The sequence below is a fragment of the Hordeum vulgare genome, chromosome 4H (genome assembly GCF_904849725.1).
Source record: "Hordeum vulgare subsp. vulgare chromosome 4H, MorexV3_pseudomolecules_assembly, whole genome shotgun sequence".
NCBI lineage: Eukaryota > Viridiplantae > Streptophyta > Magnoliopsida > Poales > Poaceae > Hordeum > Hordeum vulgare.
In genome coordinates this window covers 605444464-605464392 of record NC_058521.1, presented here as the reverse complement: position 1 = coordinate 605464392, position 19929 = coordinate 605444464, and the positions used below count along the sequence as shown (strand labels likewise).

The window sequence follows — 19929 nt, the reverse complement described above, 5'->3', positions numbered from 1 at the left end:
ATTCATTTATTTGCCTAACATATATAAAAGGAAATTATTGGAGTGAAAGAAAACAAAAGGCTCTTTTAAAGAACAAACCCGGAACATGGCGCTCGTAGAATTGGACTTGCAGTGAAGGGGAAAACATTTTTTTCTTTCAGCGGTAAGAGAGGCCAAATTTTTTTTTTGAGAGGCTAAGAGAGGGTAACTGGACTGGGCAGTAATGCAATGGAGCAGGGATCTTATTTGGCGCGTAAGTCGCCCGATAGTGACTGCGTCTACACCTCCCCCCATTCTGCTATGTACATGTGGGCAAGCCCAACTAGCATATTTCCGGTTTTGGGCAGTTTTTTTCTTCTTTTGTTCAGTTTTTTATTTCTCATTATTTTAGATTTTTTTCTTTCCAAGTTCATGACTATTTTCTCAAATTTCGGAACATTTTTATAAATAGGTGACTTTCTATAAATTAGGAAAAATTCAAATCAGGGGTGAACATTTTTGTAAATTCAAAATTTGTTTACTAACTAAAAATTCATTCATCATATTTAAAAATGTCTACTAATGTTTTTTAATGTCCATCCAATACAAAACTTTTATTTAGTTTAACATATGTTCATTAAATTAAAAAAACGTGTTAACTGAATTTGTTTATTTATAATGACATTTTTGTTCATCAAAATTATTTATTTATTTATTTTGTAACCACTCCTTTGTTCTCAAAAATATTTACGGAATTTAAAATATGTTCAGAAAATTCTGCAAAAAAAATCCATTTTGTGTTCATTAAAATGCAAAATATTTATCAATATTCAACAAATATTCATGTGCTCCTAACAAGATGGCACGTCCCAGAGCTGGGACTGCTATTCTGACTCTTGTTGGTGGAATTATGTCCATAAACACAAAGTTTTTTTAAAGAAGGTTAGATCCCCGCCTCTGCATCAATCGATGCATGCAGTCATTTTATTAATTATTCCATAAAAGTCTAACAAGAGTATACATCAATCCATCCAAAGCCGCCACTCACACCTACAAACTCAATAATGTGGAGTGCTCTCACTCCACGTATCTAAGACCGGTGTTGTTTCCAATCCATCCACAAACACAAAGTTTGTGGGTGACTGATATGGCTCAGCATCATTTAGCTATTGCATTTATGTTTCTCACTGTCAATCACATGAGTCGACCTAACTTGGGAGTTGGGCACAATACTAAAGATCTTTCAGAAGTGCATACTCCTCCTCTGGGTCGATTACAGCAACTTTAGGCCTCCCCGAAATTAATGAACGCCAAAGTAATACATTTCTCGTGGATAAAAAAAGAGATGATAGAATTATTTTTCGAACTAGGAATGGATAGAATTGATTTACTGCCGAACATACAACGTTCCTGAAAATAAAATAGCAAGTAGTGTGTATGTCCCACTGAATATCAATCGATCTGCAGTCGTTAGGGGAAAAGGATTTCCCTTCTCCCTCGACCCCAACAGGTAGCAATTTCGTCATAGATGGATGGGCTGCTGTATGATGATGATGAGCTTATGCATGTATGTATGCATACCTCTTTATTCGAATCGAATCAATTCAACTAGGGAACACATGATCGACTAGCTAAATAAGCGCAGCAGGCACGAGGGTCCACCGCCGCCCGATCGATCGATCGAACCATGCATGGACTAGCTAGGGCTTGCAGTAGCACCCCCGGGCGTCGCCGACGTAGACGCACCGGCCGCCGCCGCAGCCGTTGTAGTGGCAGGCGTCGCTGCATGCCCGGTTCTTGCCCGCGTCCGCCGGGTCGCACAGCACCTCCACGAACGTCTTCCCGCACCCGTGGTCCGACGCGTAGTCACCAACCCACGCAGACCCTGCGCACGCACGCAGTTGCAGACGAAGTGGAGAAAACATGCACCGTCGATCAACATGCCCGCATATCGCGCCAAGAGAAAACAGCTTTGGGCGCCTGAGGTTGTACTTACTGGTAACCGTGGCGATAGACGCCGAGACGAGGAGTAGGAGGAGCACGCCGGGGACGTCGCGTGCCGCCGCCTTGTAGCCGCACGCCATTGCTAAGTTTTTCGAGATGCAGCTTGATTAATTGGTCGACTATATATGATTTACAGGGAGGAGGCTAGCTGCGGTGATCTGACACGAACCAATCGAGAATGCTTGCTAGCAAATCCAAGTTAGTTAACTTGAGCCACCACTCTTGTGCCGGCCAGTTGGTCTCGATCAGATCGAGCAGAGGGGATGAGATCAATGGGCCGGGGTGACCTTACATGTTGATCTGAATATGGAGGTTGTGTGGGATGGAATGAACTGGGCGAATTAATTCCTTCCAAAAATAACCAGGCCAGGAGTAATTACTATCCTATTATTATTGCGATCAATGTCAATCCTAATTGGGTCCTCCAAGTTCCCCTACTAAAACTAAAAGGTCGGACATGTGAACACCATACCGCACAATTCATACATGACTACGTTGCATTGCCCGTGCAGATATGGAAAGATGCAAAACCGCCCGCTCGCCCTTGGCGCTCTCCTTCCATTCAACGAACCCCACACGATTATATAGTAGCATCCCCGACTGACAAGCCACAAAGTCGATCTCAAACCGCACGACGACCTACTTCATGACCCACGATGCAGCATTGCTTGCTATGGCGCTTCTTTGCTCTCGCGCGAGATGGTGGTGTATCTTCTATGTCCGAAAAGGTCTCCTTTACGTCCGTGGCTTTTGGTTGTTTTGCTTTTAGGTCCATCAAGGACTTCCTTTTTTTACGGGATTATTTTAGAAAAAGTGTTGTGCCAACTGTGCTTCTGGTTACCTCTAGATAGTAGTCACATGCGGGTTTGTACTCCCATTATTGAATGAATGACGTGGGGTTCACCTTACAAAAAAATTACGGAGATTTTTCTGAAATAAAAGAAAAATACCTGCGTAAAGATCCATCGGAGGGGGCGTGCTAGTGGGCCACAAGCCCACAGGCCGCGACCACCCCTATGGTCGCGCCATGCAGGCTTGTAGGGCCCACGTGGCACCACCGCCCCCAATCTCAGCTCTACATCTTCCGTCTCGCCCGAAAAAAATCAGAGAGAAGGTTTCATCGCATTTTGTGAGAAGGTTTCATAGTGATGAGTAAGATTATACATGCATTGAACGAGTTGAGTAAGACTTAATGACAAAAATTAATAATACTTACAAACAATAGGCACTGATGATAGATTTGTCGAGGGCGTCTTGTTTGTATAACTGAAATAATTCGTCGAATTCAACCATTAGCACGCCTTTTCCATGCCCGTAATGCTCGTTTTTATATGCATAGTGGATACAATTTTACTGTTCAGCAAATGCTCGCATGTACCAGTTATGCAATCTTCGCATTTTTGTTGGTATCTCGTTGACTAACTCAGGTTTGACGAGAGGAGACCCGTGCCGGTACATGTATGCTACGTCAGCGGAATCCTGTATGTGGTTTAAGTACCGATCAATAGACATGCCATGAGCCTTTGTCGCTTCTCCGTACAGTGCAACAAACTCCGGATCGAAATCAGTTGTTTCATCATACCTCTGCTCGATCGCAGCTCCGCTCGAGCACACCTTTGTATCGGAATACACTTTGAACGCCGGGGGGGTGATACGTCTCCGTCGTATCTTCTTTTCCGAACTCTTTTGCCCTTGTTTTGGACTCTAATTTGCATGATTTGAATGGAACTAACCCGGACTGACGCTGTTTTCAGCAGAATTGCCACGGTGTTGTTTTTGTGCAGAAATAAAAGTTCTCGGAATGTCCTGAAAATTTACGGAGATTTTTTCTGGCATAAAAGAAAAATACCTGCGCAAAGATCTACCGGAAGAGGCGTGCCAGTGGGCCACAAGCCCACAGGCCGCGGTCACCCACTATGGTCGCGCCATGCAGGCTTGTGGGGCCCACGTGGCACCACCGCCCCCAATCACAGGTCTATATCTTCCGTCTCGCCTAAAAAAAAATCAGAGAGAAAGTTTCGTCACGTTTTGCGATACAGAGGCGCCGCCAAATCCTGTTCTTCATCTGGAGGGTAGATCTGGAGTCCGTTTCGGGCTCCGGAGAGGGGAAATCGTCGCCATTGTCATCATCAACCTTTCTCCATCGACAATTCCATGATGCTCTTCATCGTTCGTGAGTAATCTCATCGTAGGCTTGCTGGACGGTGATGAGTTGGATGAGATCTATCATGCAATCGAGTTAGTTCTTGACGAGGATTGATCCCTAGTATCCACTATGTTCTAGATTGATGTTGCTACTACTTGTCTATGCTTAATGCTTGTCACTAGGGCACGAGTGCCATGATTTCAGATCTGAACCTATTATATTGTCACCATTATATGTGTGTTTTAGATCCTATCTTGCAAGTTGTAGTCACCTACTATGTGTTATGACCCGGCAACCCCGGAGTGACAATAGCCGGAACCACTCGCGGAGATGACCATAGTATGAGGAGTTCATGTATTCACCGCGTGTTAATGCGTTGGTCTGGTTCTTTATTAAAAGAAGAACCTTAATATCCCGTAGTTTCCATTAGGACCCAGTGCCACGGGAGGGATGGACAATAGATGTCATACAAGTTCTTTTCCCTAAGCACGTATGACTACATACGGAATACACGCCTACATTAGATCGATGAATGGGAGCTAGTCAAATATCTCTCCGTGTTATAGCTGTTACATGATGAATCACATCCGTCACACTCATCCATCACCGATCCACTGCCTACGAGTCTTTTATACTGGTCCTCGCTATGTTATTTTGCCTAGGCTTGTCCCTTGCTACCAAAGGGATTGGGCCACTTTGCTGTTGTTGTCACTACTGCTGTTACTTGTCACTTTGCTGCTGCTGTCACTACTGCTGTTACTTGTTACTTTGCTGCTGCTGCTACTACTACTGTTCCTTACTACTCCGCTGTTACTTGTTGCAAGACTTTGTTGGCGCCGTTGCCGCGGCTAGGTAAGCGGCACTAACATCCCGTCAGCAAGGCTTTTTCTGGCGCCATTGATACAACAGTTAGGAATAGTCTGCCTTGTCAACAGATCGTTTTTGGCACCGTTGCTATCATACTACCTTGCTACTGATACTTTGCTTGCAGACACTAATCTTTCAGGTGGGGTTGAATCTGACACATTCAGCTGCTAATACTTGAGAATATTCTTTCGCTTCCCGTCGTGCGAATCAATATATTTGGGTTGAATACTCTATCCTCAAAAATTGTTGCGATCCCATACGCTTGTGGGACATCAAGGGGCACGATTGGTTTTTCTGTTGTCCGAGGTGGGCAACTGATTTCCCGCTGGACCTACTACTCTCCAACCGCTGCTTTTTTGCCTCAGCCGACTTGAGAATAGAGCGTTCATGGTCTGCTGGCAACGTTGGAGGGGGTTGTGCAAGGGTATTCAGCATTTTCACGCATGCGGTGTGATCTTCTGGGGTGACCGGGAACTCTGGCTCTTTCAGCTTCTTCTTGTTAGCCGTGTTAGTCTTCCACTGTTGATACTGCGCGTCTGCCCTCTTCTTATTTCTGTCTTCACTATAGTCCCAAGGTCTCATCTCCATATTTTGATGAGGTACTTTTGGGAGGGGTGACGACTTACGTTTCAATGATCGAAACCCCTTTCTGCCGCCACTATCAGCGGTGGTACGTTTCCTCTTTTGGCTCTGATCCTTAGTGGACGGCGGCGGCTGACGGGGCTGTTTCATCACATCAGCTGTTTCATCATAAGATTCTGGATTCTGTGATTACCCCTTTTGTCTCCTACAAACGGATCCGCGCTACCGACCCGAGGCCGAGCCAGCAACCGTGCCCCCGCTCCAGCACGTCCTCTGCACTGTCCCTGCTAGCCCAGCAGTACTCTGTAAGTATTTTCCCTCTTATCTTCTTTCATTCGACCTTTATTTCCTGCATTGCTATGTTTTATGAGTACCATCATGTCATATTTGTAGGCCTACATGAACTTTGTACGTGGAAACAGTTTGATTGGAACGAGAGAGTTGCAGCAGCCACTGAACACAAGAGACGCATAACAGAGCTTCTATGTCAACCGGACAGGTTCCTACACTGCCACCAGCACCACCACCTCCTGGACCACAACCAATGCCAGATACGTTTGAACAATTCCTGGCAGAATACAATGGCATTCCGGTTAGTACACCACCAAACTAGTTTATTCAATACAATAATATATTGCCTAGGTATCACACGCGCGCAATGAGGTTCGACGTTGGAGGAGGGGACGGTGGCTAGCAGTCGGGCCAGCTGAGTCGCCCCGCGTGGTATGAGCCTCGTGGAGAAGCAATTGCTAGTCCACGGGGCTCATACTTCAACGTTGCAGCGCTTGGTACTCGGACCTCGGCTCGAGGCATTTTCTCTACCCCTTCTTACCCTGAAAAAGCAGGATCATCTTGTGTCCTTAAACCTATAACCATCTTTCGGCTAACCTAGCCTCCTCCGCAATCGTGCCGGAACTCACTGATCCATTCAAAGGATTTCTTTACCACTGCTCCCGATGGGCAAAGGACCGATATATCCAGCTGAGTCGCCCCGCCACCAACTTCCTAGGAATCGACGCGGCTTCGCCGGCCACCTCCGATGGCAGGAAGGATGTGGAACGGGGTGGAAGGGGAAGGCGAAGGTGCCATGGGGTGAGGGTGATGATGTGGGTCAGAAACAGGTTTGACCACCGAAAGCTTTCTTCAGGAGCTGCAGCACAGCACTTGTAAAAAACAAAGGAAACACCTTGTAAAAAATCCTTGGCTGTAGTTGAGAGAAACTTGGAAATTTTAGTCAATCAGCAGCACAGTTAAGGAATTCTTTTAACTCAACCAATCAACGCAGCTGCAACTTCACATTCAACAAGCATATGGACCAACCACAACCAGCTCAGGTCTACAAGATGAAGATTTTACCCTCCACCACGAGTACCAGTCATCTCTCTCGTGGCCATGTCTCACCGAGACAAAACACAGACAAGTTATATTACAGCGCACGCACGTAATTAGTCCTACCACCTTCATGCTTCAGCAGAGCACCCCAAAAACTAGCTATTCATCTATCTGACACTCTCTCTCTCTCTAACTTGTTCACCTCTCATGAGATGAGTAACAGGGAGTAAGATCACAAGACTGTCACACACCTCACTTCTTCACCTCCTCGTACTCCGCCTCCTGCGGGGCATCATCACCACCCTGCGAGCCGCCAGCAGCCCCACCCCCGCCGCCAGACATGTGCTGCCCGATCTTCGACACGGCCCGGTTGACCGCGTCGATCTTGGCCTTGATCCTCTCCACGTCGTCCGAGGCCATCTCAGCACGGAGCTCAGCGACAGCCGCCTCGACCTCGGAGACCACCTCCGCTGGGACCTTGTCCTGGTACTCGCCCAGGCTCTTCTCCACGTTGTAGATGGTGGTATCCGCGGTGTTCCGCACGTCGATCAGGGCCTTGCGCTCCTGGTCCTTCTGTGAGTGCACCTCCGCCTCCTGCACCATCTTCTGGATCTCAGCCTCCGAGAGGCCGCCAGAGGACCGGATGGTGATCTGCTGCTCCTTGCCCGTCGCCTTGTCCTTGGCCGACACCGTCACGATGCCGTTGGCGTCAATGTCGAACGTCACCTCGACCTGAGGCATGCCCCTTGGCGCCGGCGGAATGCCGACCAGGTCAAACTCGCCCAGCAGCTTGTTGTCTGTTGCCATCTCACGCTCGCCTTGCAGCACCTTGATGCCCACCTGCGTCTGGTTGTCAGCAGCGGTTGAGAACACCTGCAGAAATTAAGAACACAGACGTTATATTGTTGCTTCTTAGCATGCTGTGCTGCCAAAACAATATTATGGACATGCCAAGCAAGCTGGTGAATACATATCAGATGAACAAAACGTAAAATAAGAATCATAGAAAGGCCAGTAATGCTATGGGGAAAAGCCAGCTCCATGAATGTCATCAGAAGGCACAGCCAGCTAATGTTAATCGATCCTCTTACTCTTAGGGAAGTGCATCAAGAGGTGAAAGCAAGCAAATTAACATTACAGAGTTTTATCAGAGGACATCTCTAAAGAATAATCCGAAGTAATTGCGGAACAACAATCAATCATGACTATAACAAGATGAGTCAGCACCATCTATCAAATACTCCCTCCGTCTCAAAATAAGTGTCTTAAGCTTAGTACAAATTTGTACTACAGCTTATACAAAGTTGAGACAGTTATTTTGAGACGGAGGGAGTACTCGATAGCAAACAGAGGAAGATCAGTGATACACCAACATAGCTAAGTACGACGCCAAAAATATGAGAGATGACAACCAAGCTGAATACAGATCACATGAACAAAATGTTAAATTTTATGGTACAAAGGCACAATTTAATGTTCAGCTATGGAAGAATGAATCAATAATGCTACGAGGAGGCCAGCTCCATGAGTGCCATCAGAAGGCACAGGCATAGCTAATGCTAATCGATCTCTTAGGAAGGAGACCAAGCAAGTTAATGTTAGAGAGATTGATAGAAAAGAAAAACATATCAGAGAACATTCCTAAAAAATATAGTCCAGAGTTCAATTGTGAACAACAATCATGATTACCACATCTATCAGTGAGTCCTGACACGAAGCCATCACATAAACATCTCAAGTGAAACAATGATAGCAAACAGAGCAAGATCATGAATGATATGCCACCAAGAAAAATGAAAAGAGCATGCAACACTATATATACAACATAACTGATGGAGTAACCAACATCATAGAACTGGAACCGTTTATATTATTACTAGTTCAGGAGGAATGGAACGGTGGTTACCAACCTGGCTTTTCTTTGTGGGGATGGTAGTGTTCCTGGAAATCAGTCTGGTGAAGATACCGCCAAGAGTCTCAATACCAAGTGACAGAGGGGTAACATCAAGGAGAAGAAGCTCCTTCACATCTCCACGGAGAATGCCACCCTGAATAGCAGCCCCCATGGCGACAGCTTCATCTGGGTTGACTCCTTTGCTGGGGGCCTTGCCAAAGATTTCAGAAACTATATCCTGCACTTTTGGAACCCTTGTCATTCCACCGACAAGAAGGACCTCATCAACATCCTTGGTGGTTATGCCGGCATCCTTCAAGCAGCTCTTGCATGGCTCTCTGGTCCTCTCAATCAGACTATTCACCAGAGACTCAAATTTTGATCTTGTCAGTGTGATGTTCAGATGTTTTGCTCCACTGTTATCAGCAGTGATGAACGGAAGATTGATTTCAGTCTGGGTAGTTGAGGAGAGTTCAATTTTTGCCTTCTCAGCTGCTTCACGCAGTCTCTGCAGGGCCAATCTATCCTTTGACAGATCAATATTTTCAGTGATTTTGTACTCCCTCACCAAGAACTCCAGCAGAGTATTGTCAAAGTCTTCACCACCCAGGAAAGTGTCGCCGTTTGTTGCTTTCACCTGTCAATCAAGAACATAATCAACAACATATCAGTGATGGGGGAATGAAGCACCGTGTAACAGCCTAATTTACTTACTGAAGTAAGCTACTAGTAAGAGGCAAGTTACAACAAACACTGACCTCAAACACTCCATTGGAGATCTCCAGAATGGAGACATCAAAGGTTCCTCCTCCAAGGTCAAATACAGCAATCAGGCCCTCCTTGTTGTTTGTTCCGTACGACAGAGCAGCAGCAGTTGGTTCATTGATGATCCTTTGGACATCAAGTCCAGCAATACGGCCAGCATCCTTGGTGGCTTGCCTCTGAGCATCATTGAAGTAAGCTGGAACAGTAATTACAGCCTTGCAAATAGACTTGCCAAGGTAAGACTCAGCTGTCTCCTTCATCTTGGTCAGCACAAACCCACCAATCTGGCTGGGCGAGTACTGCTTGCCATCTGTGGTCTCAACCCAAGCGTCTCCGTTGGGAGCCTTCACAATCTTATATGGTACCATGTTCATCTCCTTCTGTGTCTGTGGGTCATCGAAGCGCCGCCCAATCATACGCTTTGTGCCAAAGAAGGTGTTCTGTGGGTTGGTCACTGCTTGACGCTTGGCTGGAGTGCCCACGAGTAGCTCTCCTTTCTGAGAAAAGGCAACAACTGACGGTGTAGTCCTGGCGCCTTCCGAATTCTCAATCACCTTTGCATTCTGCATTTATTTAGAGGTTTCATTGATGATCAGACAAAATGGGAGTAAACAAGCAGAGAATGGAACATGTAGATGCAGAGAGAGAGAGAGTGCTGGGGCCAGAGACACACCTTTCCCTCCATAACAGCGACACATGAATTGGTCGTTCCCAAATCAATTCCAATAACCTCATTTCCAGTTGGCTTTGCGCTGAGGAACAAAAGCACAGAAAGGAGTTACATCATATGCACACTGTAATAAGGATCTCCACCAAATTTCATATATATGGAAATAAGATGGTTGTTACCTGAAAGTTCTTGCAAAAGTAGCCCATCTGGAGCACACATTTGCAGCAGCACATGTTGATTGGACGTTGGCAGTCAGCTGAAATGTAAACAGATGAATAGTCACGTCGTTGACAATGTTAAGCCCTAAAACATTTTGGTATCTTGGTATGCAGATCTATTCTATGCACAAATAACAAAAGGGAACACTTCCCAACCGGAAGAAAGATGCATATATTAGTCAAAAAAATACAGTACTAACCCCTGGCCCTACAACATATGTTTTGTGGCTTAGTGGGCAGAAATATGCACACACAAACTGAAGAAATGTGCATATCATTCAGTAAGCAGTAGTACCAATCCTTGTAGGTGCATATTTACCACAACAATGGACAAGTAGACAGAGTTGTGCCGTTTCTACTCGGTACTCTGTTTACCCCACCCAAAGGTGGTTGTACGCACAAAAAGGGGGGCATTTTGTCAAACTGAAGAAATACGCATGTATCATTCAGTAAGCAGTGCTAATCCTTGTTAGTGCTACATCAGATCGGGATGGCAAACTCGTTAGCAGCACCAAGTTCCTATGGTATGGGTGCCGTACACGTGCATAATCGGACGGACAGGCAGACAACCCCTGGACCCCCAAAATCCGTCCGCGCATGAAAGGATCACCACAGCAGCACATATACGGGGCATCAAAATCCATCCGCGCATGCGCGCACCCAGGGCCAGGAGAGGAGACGATCATCATCGTCATCACATCATCAGCACGAGAGAGAGAGAGAAAAAAAAACAGAGGCGACGGTACGGTAGGGGAGTGGGGAGAGGAGGAGTGGAGGAGCTTACGGTGGCGGTGGCGAGCGGCGAGGCGATGCCTCGGCGGCGCACGGCGCGGAGGAGCATGGCCGGGGGCGGAGAGGTCTAGGTTTTTGGGCGATTCAGTGTGCGGAGGGTTTGGGAATTGGGAGCAGCTTTTGTGCTCTGCTCTCGCACTAGAGTCTGGAATGGTGTGGAACCTTGCCTTGCCGCTCTCCCTCCCTCTCTCTGTAGTTGTACAGTAGTTGGGTGGTGGTGGAAGGCTCTGGAACATACATGCGATGCGACTCCCTGGGCCTCGCCTCGTGGGCTCTCCCTTTTTCCGTTAGCCTTATCTCGCACCCCCTTCGAAAGTTTTTTTTTTTTTCAAAAGTAGTACTTCCTTCGTTCTTAAATATAAGTCTTTTAAGAGGTTTTACTAGAAGACTACATACGTACGTATAGATTCATCCATTTTGATCAATATGTAGTCTTCTAGTGAAATTTCTAAAAGCCCAGTCCACATAACGACTGATGCCAGGTCATCACTTCCTCCCGACGTAGTAGTTCATTGAGGTGTCTTGCTATCTCTCATTCTCGGTGTGAGAAGCCCCAATACAGAGAGTTTGTTCGTTCGCGCTCATAATCCCGTCGGGCCTTCTTGATTTCCCTTCTTACACCACCAGCCTTTTCCCCTTTTTTCCAAACTATTACATGGTCTTGTGAACCCATCAGAGCATCATTTATGCCTTGGAAGCCAACCTAACTAGCACCTTTCTTCCAGCTCAGATGGCGATGGTTAACCACTACCCACGTCCCCGTCGGTAATTACTCTATCATGGGACGAAGATGTACCAGTAATGCCCACGGAGAAGTTCGTGGGTCAAATACCTTACCCAGTGTGCAAGACGTGGATGGGGATGGGTAGAATTACCCGTGCCCGTTACCCGCCTTACTCGTCAATACCTTACATGTGGGTTTCCAAATTAGTAGACCTCGGGTAATTCCAGCCCTTACCCGCACAAATTTCCACCCATCCCACCTCTTTGGCCAAAAAGTCGTAAGAGATCCCTCTAGCCACAACATATTATTTATTATGCCGAAATGCTATTTTTCTACTAAAATGCTATCGGTGGTTGTTTTTGATTGCGTGTATGGTTCACCCACGGGGATAAGAAAATGGCGAAGACGGATATGAGAATCTTTTTAATCCCGCGGAAGGGTATGGGGACGGGGACGGGCATGGAAAGGCTGTCATGGGGACTGTGATGGGAGTCCAATACCCGCTTGGATAATCCTCATTGCTAGCCCGACTTATAACCCTCAAGGATGACGACCTCGTACGAGGGCTCCTGATGCCAAGCCTCCCCATGCAATGGTGTGACAACAAAGTTGGAATATGCTTAGCATATGTCGCTTCAACAAAGAACATCTCCGACTCCATCGACTGCCCGAGATGCGGGGCCACCTAGTAGGACGCCTTCCTCAAGGGCCTTCATGTTGTTCGAGTCTGGCGATTGCTTGAGCTTGTGTTGCCCCTCCTCCATCCATGGCATTGGGGTGCCACCCCCTTCATCGATCTTGATAGAGATCTCTGGCAGAACGTTACCGTCACCATCCTCTAAAAAATTATGGGATCCGCGGAACGTTGGTATGTTTGGAAACAAACTTTATTCTGCTTTCAAAGCAGTTTGACAATTGACGAAGAAAGGAAACATTCACGCTTTGGTATTTTCGTTTCTAAAAAAAAAATAGGGCGCTTCATAGAGGGTCCCATTGTCGGATCTGCAAGAGCACAGTCCAGAGCTCAATTGGTAGGCAAAATGTTGATTGTCCAACTAAATTCTAAATTCAAGTTGTTGTCCACTGAAAGCACACAAGTTTGCGTCCAGGGCACATTTCTTGCCACTGACGGGTCCAGGTCCACCGACGCAGCCTCTCCTTCTTGGTGAATCGTCATCGGTCCGGTCGCCCCCCCACACACACTTCGACTGGACGCCGCGAGATCGCCGCGCACTCCCTTGAGCCACAGCCAGCGCCAGCGCCAGCGACCCAGATCCCTTGCGCTCCACCCGCCGGATGCCGGACATGGAGGAGTCCGCTCAGCCCAAGCCCGCCGACCCCTCCGACCCGGAGCTCCCCAACGGCGCCGGGGACACGGAGGCGCCCGTCACCGAGCCGCCTGCCGCCGCGCCGGAGGCAGCAGAGGAGGAGGAGGAGGATGCGGTGGCTGCGGAGGAGGTCCCGGAGAGATCAGCGCCGTCCAAGGACGCGGGGACGAACGCGGACGGCTGGCGGCCCTACACCATGGGGGAGCTGCTCGGGGAGGCCGCCGAGGCCGCCGCCGGGAGATCCGACTCCGCCGACGGGAATGGCCCCGGATCCGCCACGCCCGAGCGCTCCAGGTCAGCGCCCGCTCCCTCCCTCCCTGTCCGCACCGAGCCGTCCGGATCTCGCCGCGACGCACCCTCTAGTTTACCACTTGTTCCGCTGGGTTGCGCTTAGTTGCACAGCGCCCTTCAGATCTCTCATGTAGTTTGCGTGAATTGCGCTGCTGCCGGTCGTTGCCGCGCTGAATTGCTTGGCTGGTGCTTGCAATTGAGCATGGGTTGGTGCTCGTTGCTATCATTAGTGGACCGGCATTGCTTGGCCGGCTCACTTGCTACATGTTTCAGGCTGGATCCGTGATGTCATTTTGCAGGGCTGGTTAGTTCCATGTTCTGTAATCATCGATGGCTTGATGTGTTGTTTCATGTTCCGATAAGGTTCCGAATGAAATGTGCTGCTTCAGATTGCTGGTGCTAGCAGGCATGGATAGGTCTAGGACGTGCACGCTTAAATATGTGACGTACTGCCCGACATACATTGTACTGTTTGAGCTGTGTGGAGGAGGCATCTGGGAGGAGGAAGGTGCTGGATAAAGAGGGGTGGAGTGGGTGGCTGACCTCGACACTGACGCCAACCAGCGGCACCTGACAAGTAATGAGTGCCATGGCGGGCTTAGATGAGAGCTTGTTCAGGGTGCTGACATCACTGGAGGCGATAACGGTCGATGACCAGAGGTGGCGTCGAGGCATCGCTGGAGATGAAGGAGGAGGAGGCAGTGGGGGAGAGGAGGGGCGGCGAAGTGTCGGTGGCCAGTGGAGTGGAGAAGAGGGGTTGGAGGAGAACCTAAGCTGGGAGGCAAGAGGAGTAGTGCCAGCCACCGCTGGCGGGGTGGAGAATGGGGTTAAGGAAATATTTGGACTTGTGGGGCACAGGTGACAGTCACACCGCAAGCTTGTAGCAACGCCCATTTAATGTACTATGGATGCTTGGTTAGTCCAATTAGCAGCTAGCCGTAGTATGACTTGATTTGCTTCTGGTTAGTATGCCTTACCTGCTGCCCTGCTGAATCCTCATGGCTGATTTCTGCTTCGATGCAACAAGTGACTATAGTACGATTTTATCTTTTCAATCAATATGGTTATTGTTTTGATACTACTTTTCCTTAGGTTTAGAGATGTATATAGTTTCCATATATTAAGTCACACCAGCACGTGTATATATTGGCCTATGGTCTCATGGATTACAAGTTGCCTTTTTAACAATTTGCACCTCCAATTTATCTTTTGCCAAAAGGAGAACAATAGAGTATAGCATTATAGCATTCGATCATTCATATATTCTCAAATTAGCTATGATAAAGACCAGTTATACAACTCTTTCATTTGTCCATTTCAGCCAGGACAGCCTGCAACTCTCAACCCATCATGATGTTGCCATGGACTTGATAAATAGTGTCACTGGGGTTGATGAGGAAGGTCGCTCTCGCCAACGTATTCTTACCTTTGCAGCCAAAAGGTCTTGGTTTGTCTCGTCTGATTATAACCCAGCCTTGTAGTAATATTATAGGTAGCTCAAACTTTGCATGTTCTCTAAAGGTACGTTTTGCAGATATATTAGCGCCATTGAAAGAAATCCAGAAGACCCTGATGCATATTATAACTGGGCCCTAGTTCTCCAGGTAAAAATGCATTCCTTATTTTCAGGGCTTCATTTATTCTGTTGCTTAAAGGATGCTAGTAAAATTAACATTGCAAAAGAGATATTTTAACCTTTTCGAATATATTTGCAGGAAAGTGCAGATAATGTGGATCCTAACTCTGATTCTTCAAAAGATTCATTACTTGAGGAGGCTTGCAAGAAGTATGCTGAAGCTACACGACTTTGCCCAACACTGTATGATGTAAGTTCACCACTCCGACTTTATTGGTTCATGTTCTGGTCTCTATTGGAAATTGTTAAGATTGTTGCCTTTTTTATACCAAAGAGAATTGGTGCCATGGCATGGATTACTAATTTTATATAGAAATCAATGAGATGCACGTGAATATCATTTATGCATTTATGCCTCATTATAACTTGCTACTTTGCTGAGAAACATCACAGTTCTCAACTTCTCATGCCTCTTTCTTATCCTTATAGGCATATTACAATTGGGCTATCGCTATCGCTGATCGGGCCAAAATGCGGGGGCGTACCAAAGAGGCTGAAGAACTCTGGCAGCAGGTCATAAGCTTGCTCGCATTCTCTGATGGTTCTAATTTTACTATGTGCTAGACCAAAGGGCAAAAGGTTTCAAATCTTTCCAGTTCTGCTATATTCCAAATTCCCATCTACTGATCCAGTTTTCGAGTTTTTCACATTGTCAATAAAAAAAGGGGCCATGCTATTTCCTAAGTCGCTAGCCCAAACTTAAGATCTAATAATATTCATTTTATAATCTTGATTACGTAGTTACTCTGTCAAATGTAGACATAGTAGTCTCGAAATTGAGTTGCAACTCCCAGCATTAAGCAAAATGTATTTTTTGGTCCCTTACCATTTCCTTATTCTGTCTGCATATTATTCTTTCTTAAGAATAAGGGTGTACTTCTTAAGGGCATATAACATTCCTGATTTTTTACCATTACATTGAAAAAATGGCCTGTTTTTCTGCATATTATTGTTCAGACACTGGATTTTGATGAGTTACCATGTTCATGGTTTTCTTCTTTTTCAGGCTATAAGGAACTACGACAAGGCAGTCCAGTTAAGCTGGAACAGCCCCCAGGTCAGTACTGACTCTCCTGACTGATTGAGTGGCAAATACACCCTCTGTCCCATAATATAAGAGCATATAGTGTCAAAAACGCTAACGCTCTTATATTATGGGACGGAGGGAGCAGTAAATGCTTCTCTTAAATTTGAAGTGTTGGAGTTAAATAAAGTGGTAAAAAGTTCACCGTAGGAAGGAAATCATTGCATTATGGTGCGATACACACAGATAATCTTTGAGCTTTACTCCACATAAATGCACACCATCACCAAGCATACGATATGCACAGATATTCTTTGAGCTTTACTCCTCACTTCCACAGTTACAAGGTTGCACTGCAGAAAACCTTGTGAGAGTCCGTACAGTTGCTTCTGAGCAGCCAATCTTTATGATTTTGTATACATCCTCTGGATAAAACATCAATGGCTCACATCTCCGTTAGATGACCTCTTCTGAGTACACTGTTTAAACTATTCTGTCCATTTATGCCCAAGTTACATAAAATTTTCATCATATTTGATACATCAAGTTAAATTGCTTTACATTTGTTTGTCAGTTCAGTTCTCTGAAATAAAACCTTTACATTCAAATTCCGTGGTCTTGCATGAAAGTAGTTAATTTCTTCTCGTTTTCCATCAATCCTCTAAATTTACGTAATTGGCCATTAATCTTCATGTCTCAGTTATTGTGTGTCTGTCTCTTTGATTGCAGGCTCTCAACAACTGGGGCCTTGGACTACAGGTACATTAACTTATGCACTGTAATATCAGAAATGGCTAGTTCTTTATCCATACATTTTGCTTTTCACTCATTTTCAAGGGTACAAACTTGTGATGCAGGAATTGAGTGCGATTGTTCCTGCTAAAGACAAGCAAACAATCATAAAAACAGCTATAAGTAAGGTAGTTGCACTTAATATCGATGTGGAAATTACTTCTGAGCATTACTTCTGTGCAGTGCTTTTATATCCCAAAATGTATATTCAAGGAAGTGTTGAAACTAAGTTTGTTTTGTTTTGTCACACAGTTCCGTTCTGCCATCCAGTTGCAGTTTGACTTCCACCGGGCTATTTACAACCTCGGAACTGTCCTGGTGTGTTTTCTTACTCTATTTGATAGTGACTGAAATAGTGGACAGCACTGCTTCAATGTGAATACATGTTAGCTTATTGAACTCTGTTAACAATAATCAACGCCCTCTTGTTTCCTTTTTATGCTGCAGTATGGCTTGGCTGAGGATACCTCGAGATCTGGGGGTCCTGATATCTCTCCAAATGACCTGTATAGTCAGTCTGCTATTTATGTTGCAGCTGCTCATGCATTGAAGCCAAATTATTCGGTATGTGGATTTCTTCAGCCACTGTGCTGCCTGCTAATTTTCTTATTGGTTCTTTATGGAAGCTTGAGTTTTGACATTGTAATTCTAAGTAATTCAGTCATCCGGTGCCATAAGATATTCGAACTTAAGTTGTGGAATTCCTACTGTTTGCCCTTGATTGTAATAATATCTTAACACAGCGTTATAGTTGTTGATGTAGACCTGTTTACTCATCACCTATTTCAGTATTTTCTGATTGTTATACTTGTATGTCAGTCTACCATCTTTGTCACTTTCCACTTGTTGGTTACTCATTAGTGAATATTTAGGCATAACAATTGTCAACACCTACTGAAATGCTGTTGTTTTGCATAATGCAGGTTTATCGCAGTGCTCTACGGTTAGTCCGCTCAATGGTATGTTGGCAGCTAAGACTTCAGTTTTTTTGCTGTACAGTCTGTACAATTGTATCATGTGTGTGTCTGTATCTTCAAGTGGTCCATCTCTTATTTATCTGCGGTTGGTGCTCTGGTAGATCGTAGATGAACCTGGGATGTCCCGTAATGTTGCTATTCGTCTTGTGTCAGGGCTAACATTAAATAAGATTATAGGAATATGGGCTTCTTGATTTGCGAGTTATCCATCAAAACTAGCCCCTGGTGGCATTCTTTAAACAAGACATGTAAGCACCCACCATGCGAGATTGAGGCTAGAACGCTGGTGGGCATGCCTGGGAGGTCCCCTGATCCAGCTAGCCGCAAGTTATCCATCATATTCTACAAGTTATGCACAATTACTGAAATGCAATTGACTTGATTATGTTATTGTGCACAAAGCAGAGCATAAAAACTAGTAATAATAGAATCACACAAATCATGAAATGCCTCCTTCAAATTACAGAATGTAAATTCTGAACTTGTAAGTCTGCCTTTCAAGTAAGATATGTGAGTTCCCTCAGTGTGTGAGCACTGAGCAGAATATTCATCTTCCTTTTGTTTTATTTTTCCTTCTCATTTTTTTTGGTAATTATGCATATGTTCGGTCAGCCTCGATTCATAGCATCTCTTCTGCAAATCAGCAATTCATGATCATGGAGTTTATGACATCCTTGCTATTATTGTATGCTTTGCAGCTGCCTTTGCCATATTTGAAAGTGGGATATTTGACTGCTCCTCCGGCAGACGACCCCATTGCACCACATAAACATTGGGAGAGGTCACAGTTCATCTTAAACCATGCGGAACTACAGCAGGTAGTCATCACGTTACTGATAACACATAACCTAGTCGTGTGTCTTTATTCATATCACTGCTGGGATCCATCTTGTTCGATACTGATTTTTCAATCACAAATCTAAGGTCAATGCTTCCGAAAGCGCTGCTGTCAAACCAAACGCGCTCGTGGAGAAAGCCAAAAGGTTTATCAAGGTAGACGTTGCGGACATAGTTTCAGTGTCCACGTGCTCCGATCTAACGCTGCCGCCTGGTGCTGGCCTCTGTATAAACACAACTCATGGGCCCATGTTCTTGGTGTGTACACCTCCCCTTCTCGACTCCTCTTGGTCTGATACGTGTTTTCAAACTCATTGTTCACCTCTCCCTTTTCGCCAATGTCAGGTTGCTGATACCTGGGAGTCTCTTGATGGTTGGCTAGACGCGATACGTCTTGTGTACACCATTTTCGCAAGGGGGAAGAGCGATGTCCTGGCGGGCATCATCACCGGCTGATCGATGATGCCATGTTGTGTGTGTTGTGACTAGCTGGGTCTGGACAAAGCAACATGTATATCAGTATGCATTCTGTGTCAATTCAAAAAAACCCACCACAGTTGTTTTTTATGTATGCCCTTACTGCTCCGATGTGATCTTTCACAGCTTGTGTAGAGTAATGTGTTCAACCATCCAAACCATAGGCGGCATTGTTTTGTACCTGTAACACATATATACCTTCAAGTTCAAATGTATGACTTGTAATAGACGACGGATGAGAAGATGAGTTTGTACTGTCATCCATCTAGTTCAAATGTTTGTATGTTCTATCCTGTATTTTGACTTTCCCAAATTCGAACCTCTATTGTATCAGGGCTGATGTTCTAGTGAAACCGTGGCACCTTCTGTATGTATCACTCTTATCTATTAACTCAGTTTGTTCAAATTATTTGAACTTATCTCTTTCTATATACTCAGTATGTCTGTTTTTTTTGAACTTATTTCTATCTGTCTGCTCAGTTTGTTCAAATTGTTTGAACTTATCCCTATTTATCTACTCCCTCTGTACCGAATGTTTGTAGTTTTATGAAGTTTGACTTAGATTTTACAGTTGATTTTTTTACCGTTGATTTTTGCATTGAGATCTGTGTTTAT

The 19929-nt window shown here is 45.5% G+C and overlaps 2 protein-coding genes across 2 annotated transcripts; one reads left to right on the top strand and one right to left on the bottom strand.

Moving 5' to 3' along the window:
* Nucleotides 1-6818: 6818 nt before the first annotated feature.
* On the bottom strand, nucleotides 6819-11397 carry LOC123450028 (heat shock 70 kDa protein, mitochondrial-like). The gene is made up of 6 exons (XM_045127422.1): nucleotides 11221-11397; nucleotides 10398-10474; nucleotides 10222-10300; nucleotides 9542-10111; nucleotides 8800-9420; nucleotides 6819-7762 (listed from the first exon to the last, which is right to left on the bottom strand). The coding sequence occupies exons 1-6, from the start codon at nucleotides 11275-11277 to the stop codon at nucleotides 7142-7144; spliced, it is 2025 nt and encodes a 674-aa protein (XP_044983357.1). The 5' UTR covers nucleotides 11278-11397; the 3' UTR covers nucleotides 6819-7141.
* Nucleotides 11398-13114: 1717 nt separating this feature from the next.
* Nucleotides 13115-19574, top strand: LOC123450027 (protein HLB1-like). The gene is made up of 14 exons (XM_045127421.1): nucleotides 13115-13574; nucleotides 14893-15012; nucleotides 15106-15175; nucleotides 15287-15397; nucleotides 15637-15720; nucleotides 16214-16264; nucleotides 16961-16990; nucleotides 17089-17151; nucleotides 17276-17341; nucleotides 17471-17587; nucleotides 17947-17982; nucleotides 18699-18818; nucleotides 18925-19095; nucleotides 19183-19574. The coding sequence occupies exons 1-14, from the start codon at nucleotides 13249-13251 to the stop codon at nucleotides 19291-19293; spliced, it is 1476 nt and encodes a 491-aa protein (XP_044983356.1). The 5' UTR covers nucleotides 13115-13248; the 3' UTR covers nucleotides 19294-19574.
* Nucleotides 19575-19929: the final 355 nt, after the last annotated feature.

Bases quoted from the DNA above. Each gene is read 5' to 3' on its own strand.
- LOC123450027 (XM_045127421.1), top strand. From the start codon at position 13,249: ATGCCGGACATGGAGGAGTCCGCTCAGCCCAAGCCCGCCGACCCCTCC. The intron at 13,575-14,892 runs GTCAGCGCCCGC...TGTCCATTTCAG, and splicing joins GCCACGCCCGAGCGCTCCAG to CCAGGACAGCCTGCAACTCT. The intron at 16,991-17,088 runs GTACATTAACTT...CTTGTGATGCAG, and splicing joins ACTGGGGCCTTGGACTACAG to GAATTGAGTGCGATTGTTCC.
- LOC123450028 (XM_045127422.1), bottom strand. From the start codon at position 11,277: ATGCTCCTCCGCGCCGTGCGCCGCCGAGGCATCGCCTCGCCGCTCGCC. The intron at 9,421-9,541 runs GTCAGTGTTTGT...CTTGATTGACAG, and splicing joins TCTCCAATGGAGTGTTTGAG to GTGAAAGCAACAAACGGCGA. The intron at 7,763-8,799 runs GTTGGTAACCAC...TAATTTCTGCAG, and splicing joins TCCCCACAAAGAAAAGCCAG to GTGTTCTCAACCGCTGCTGA.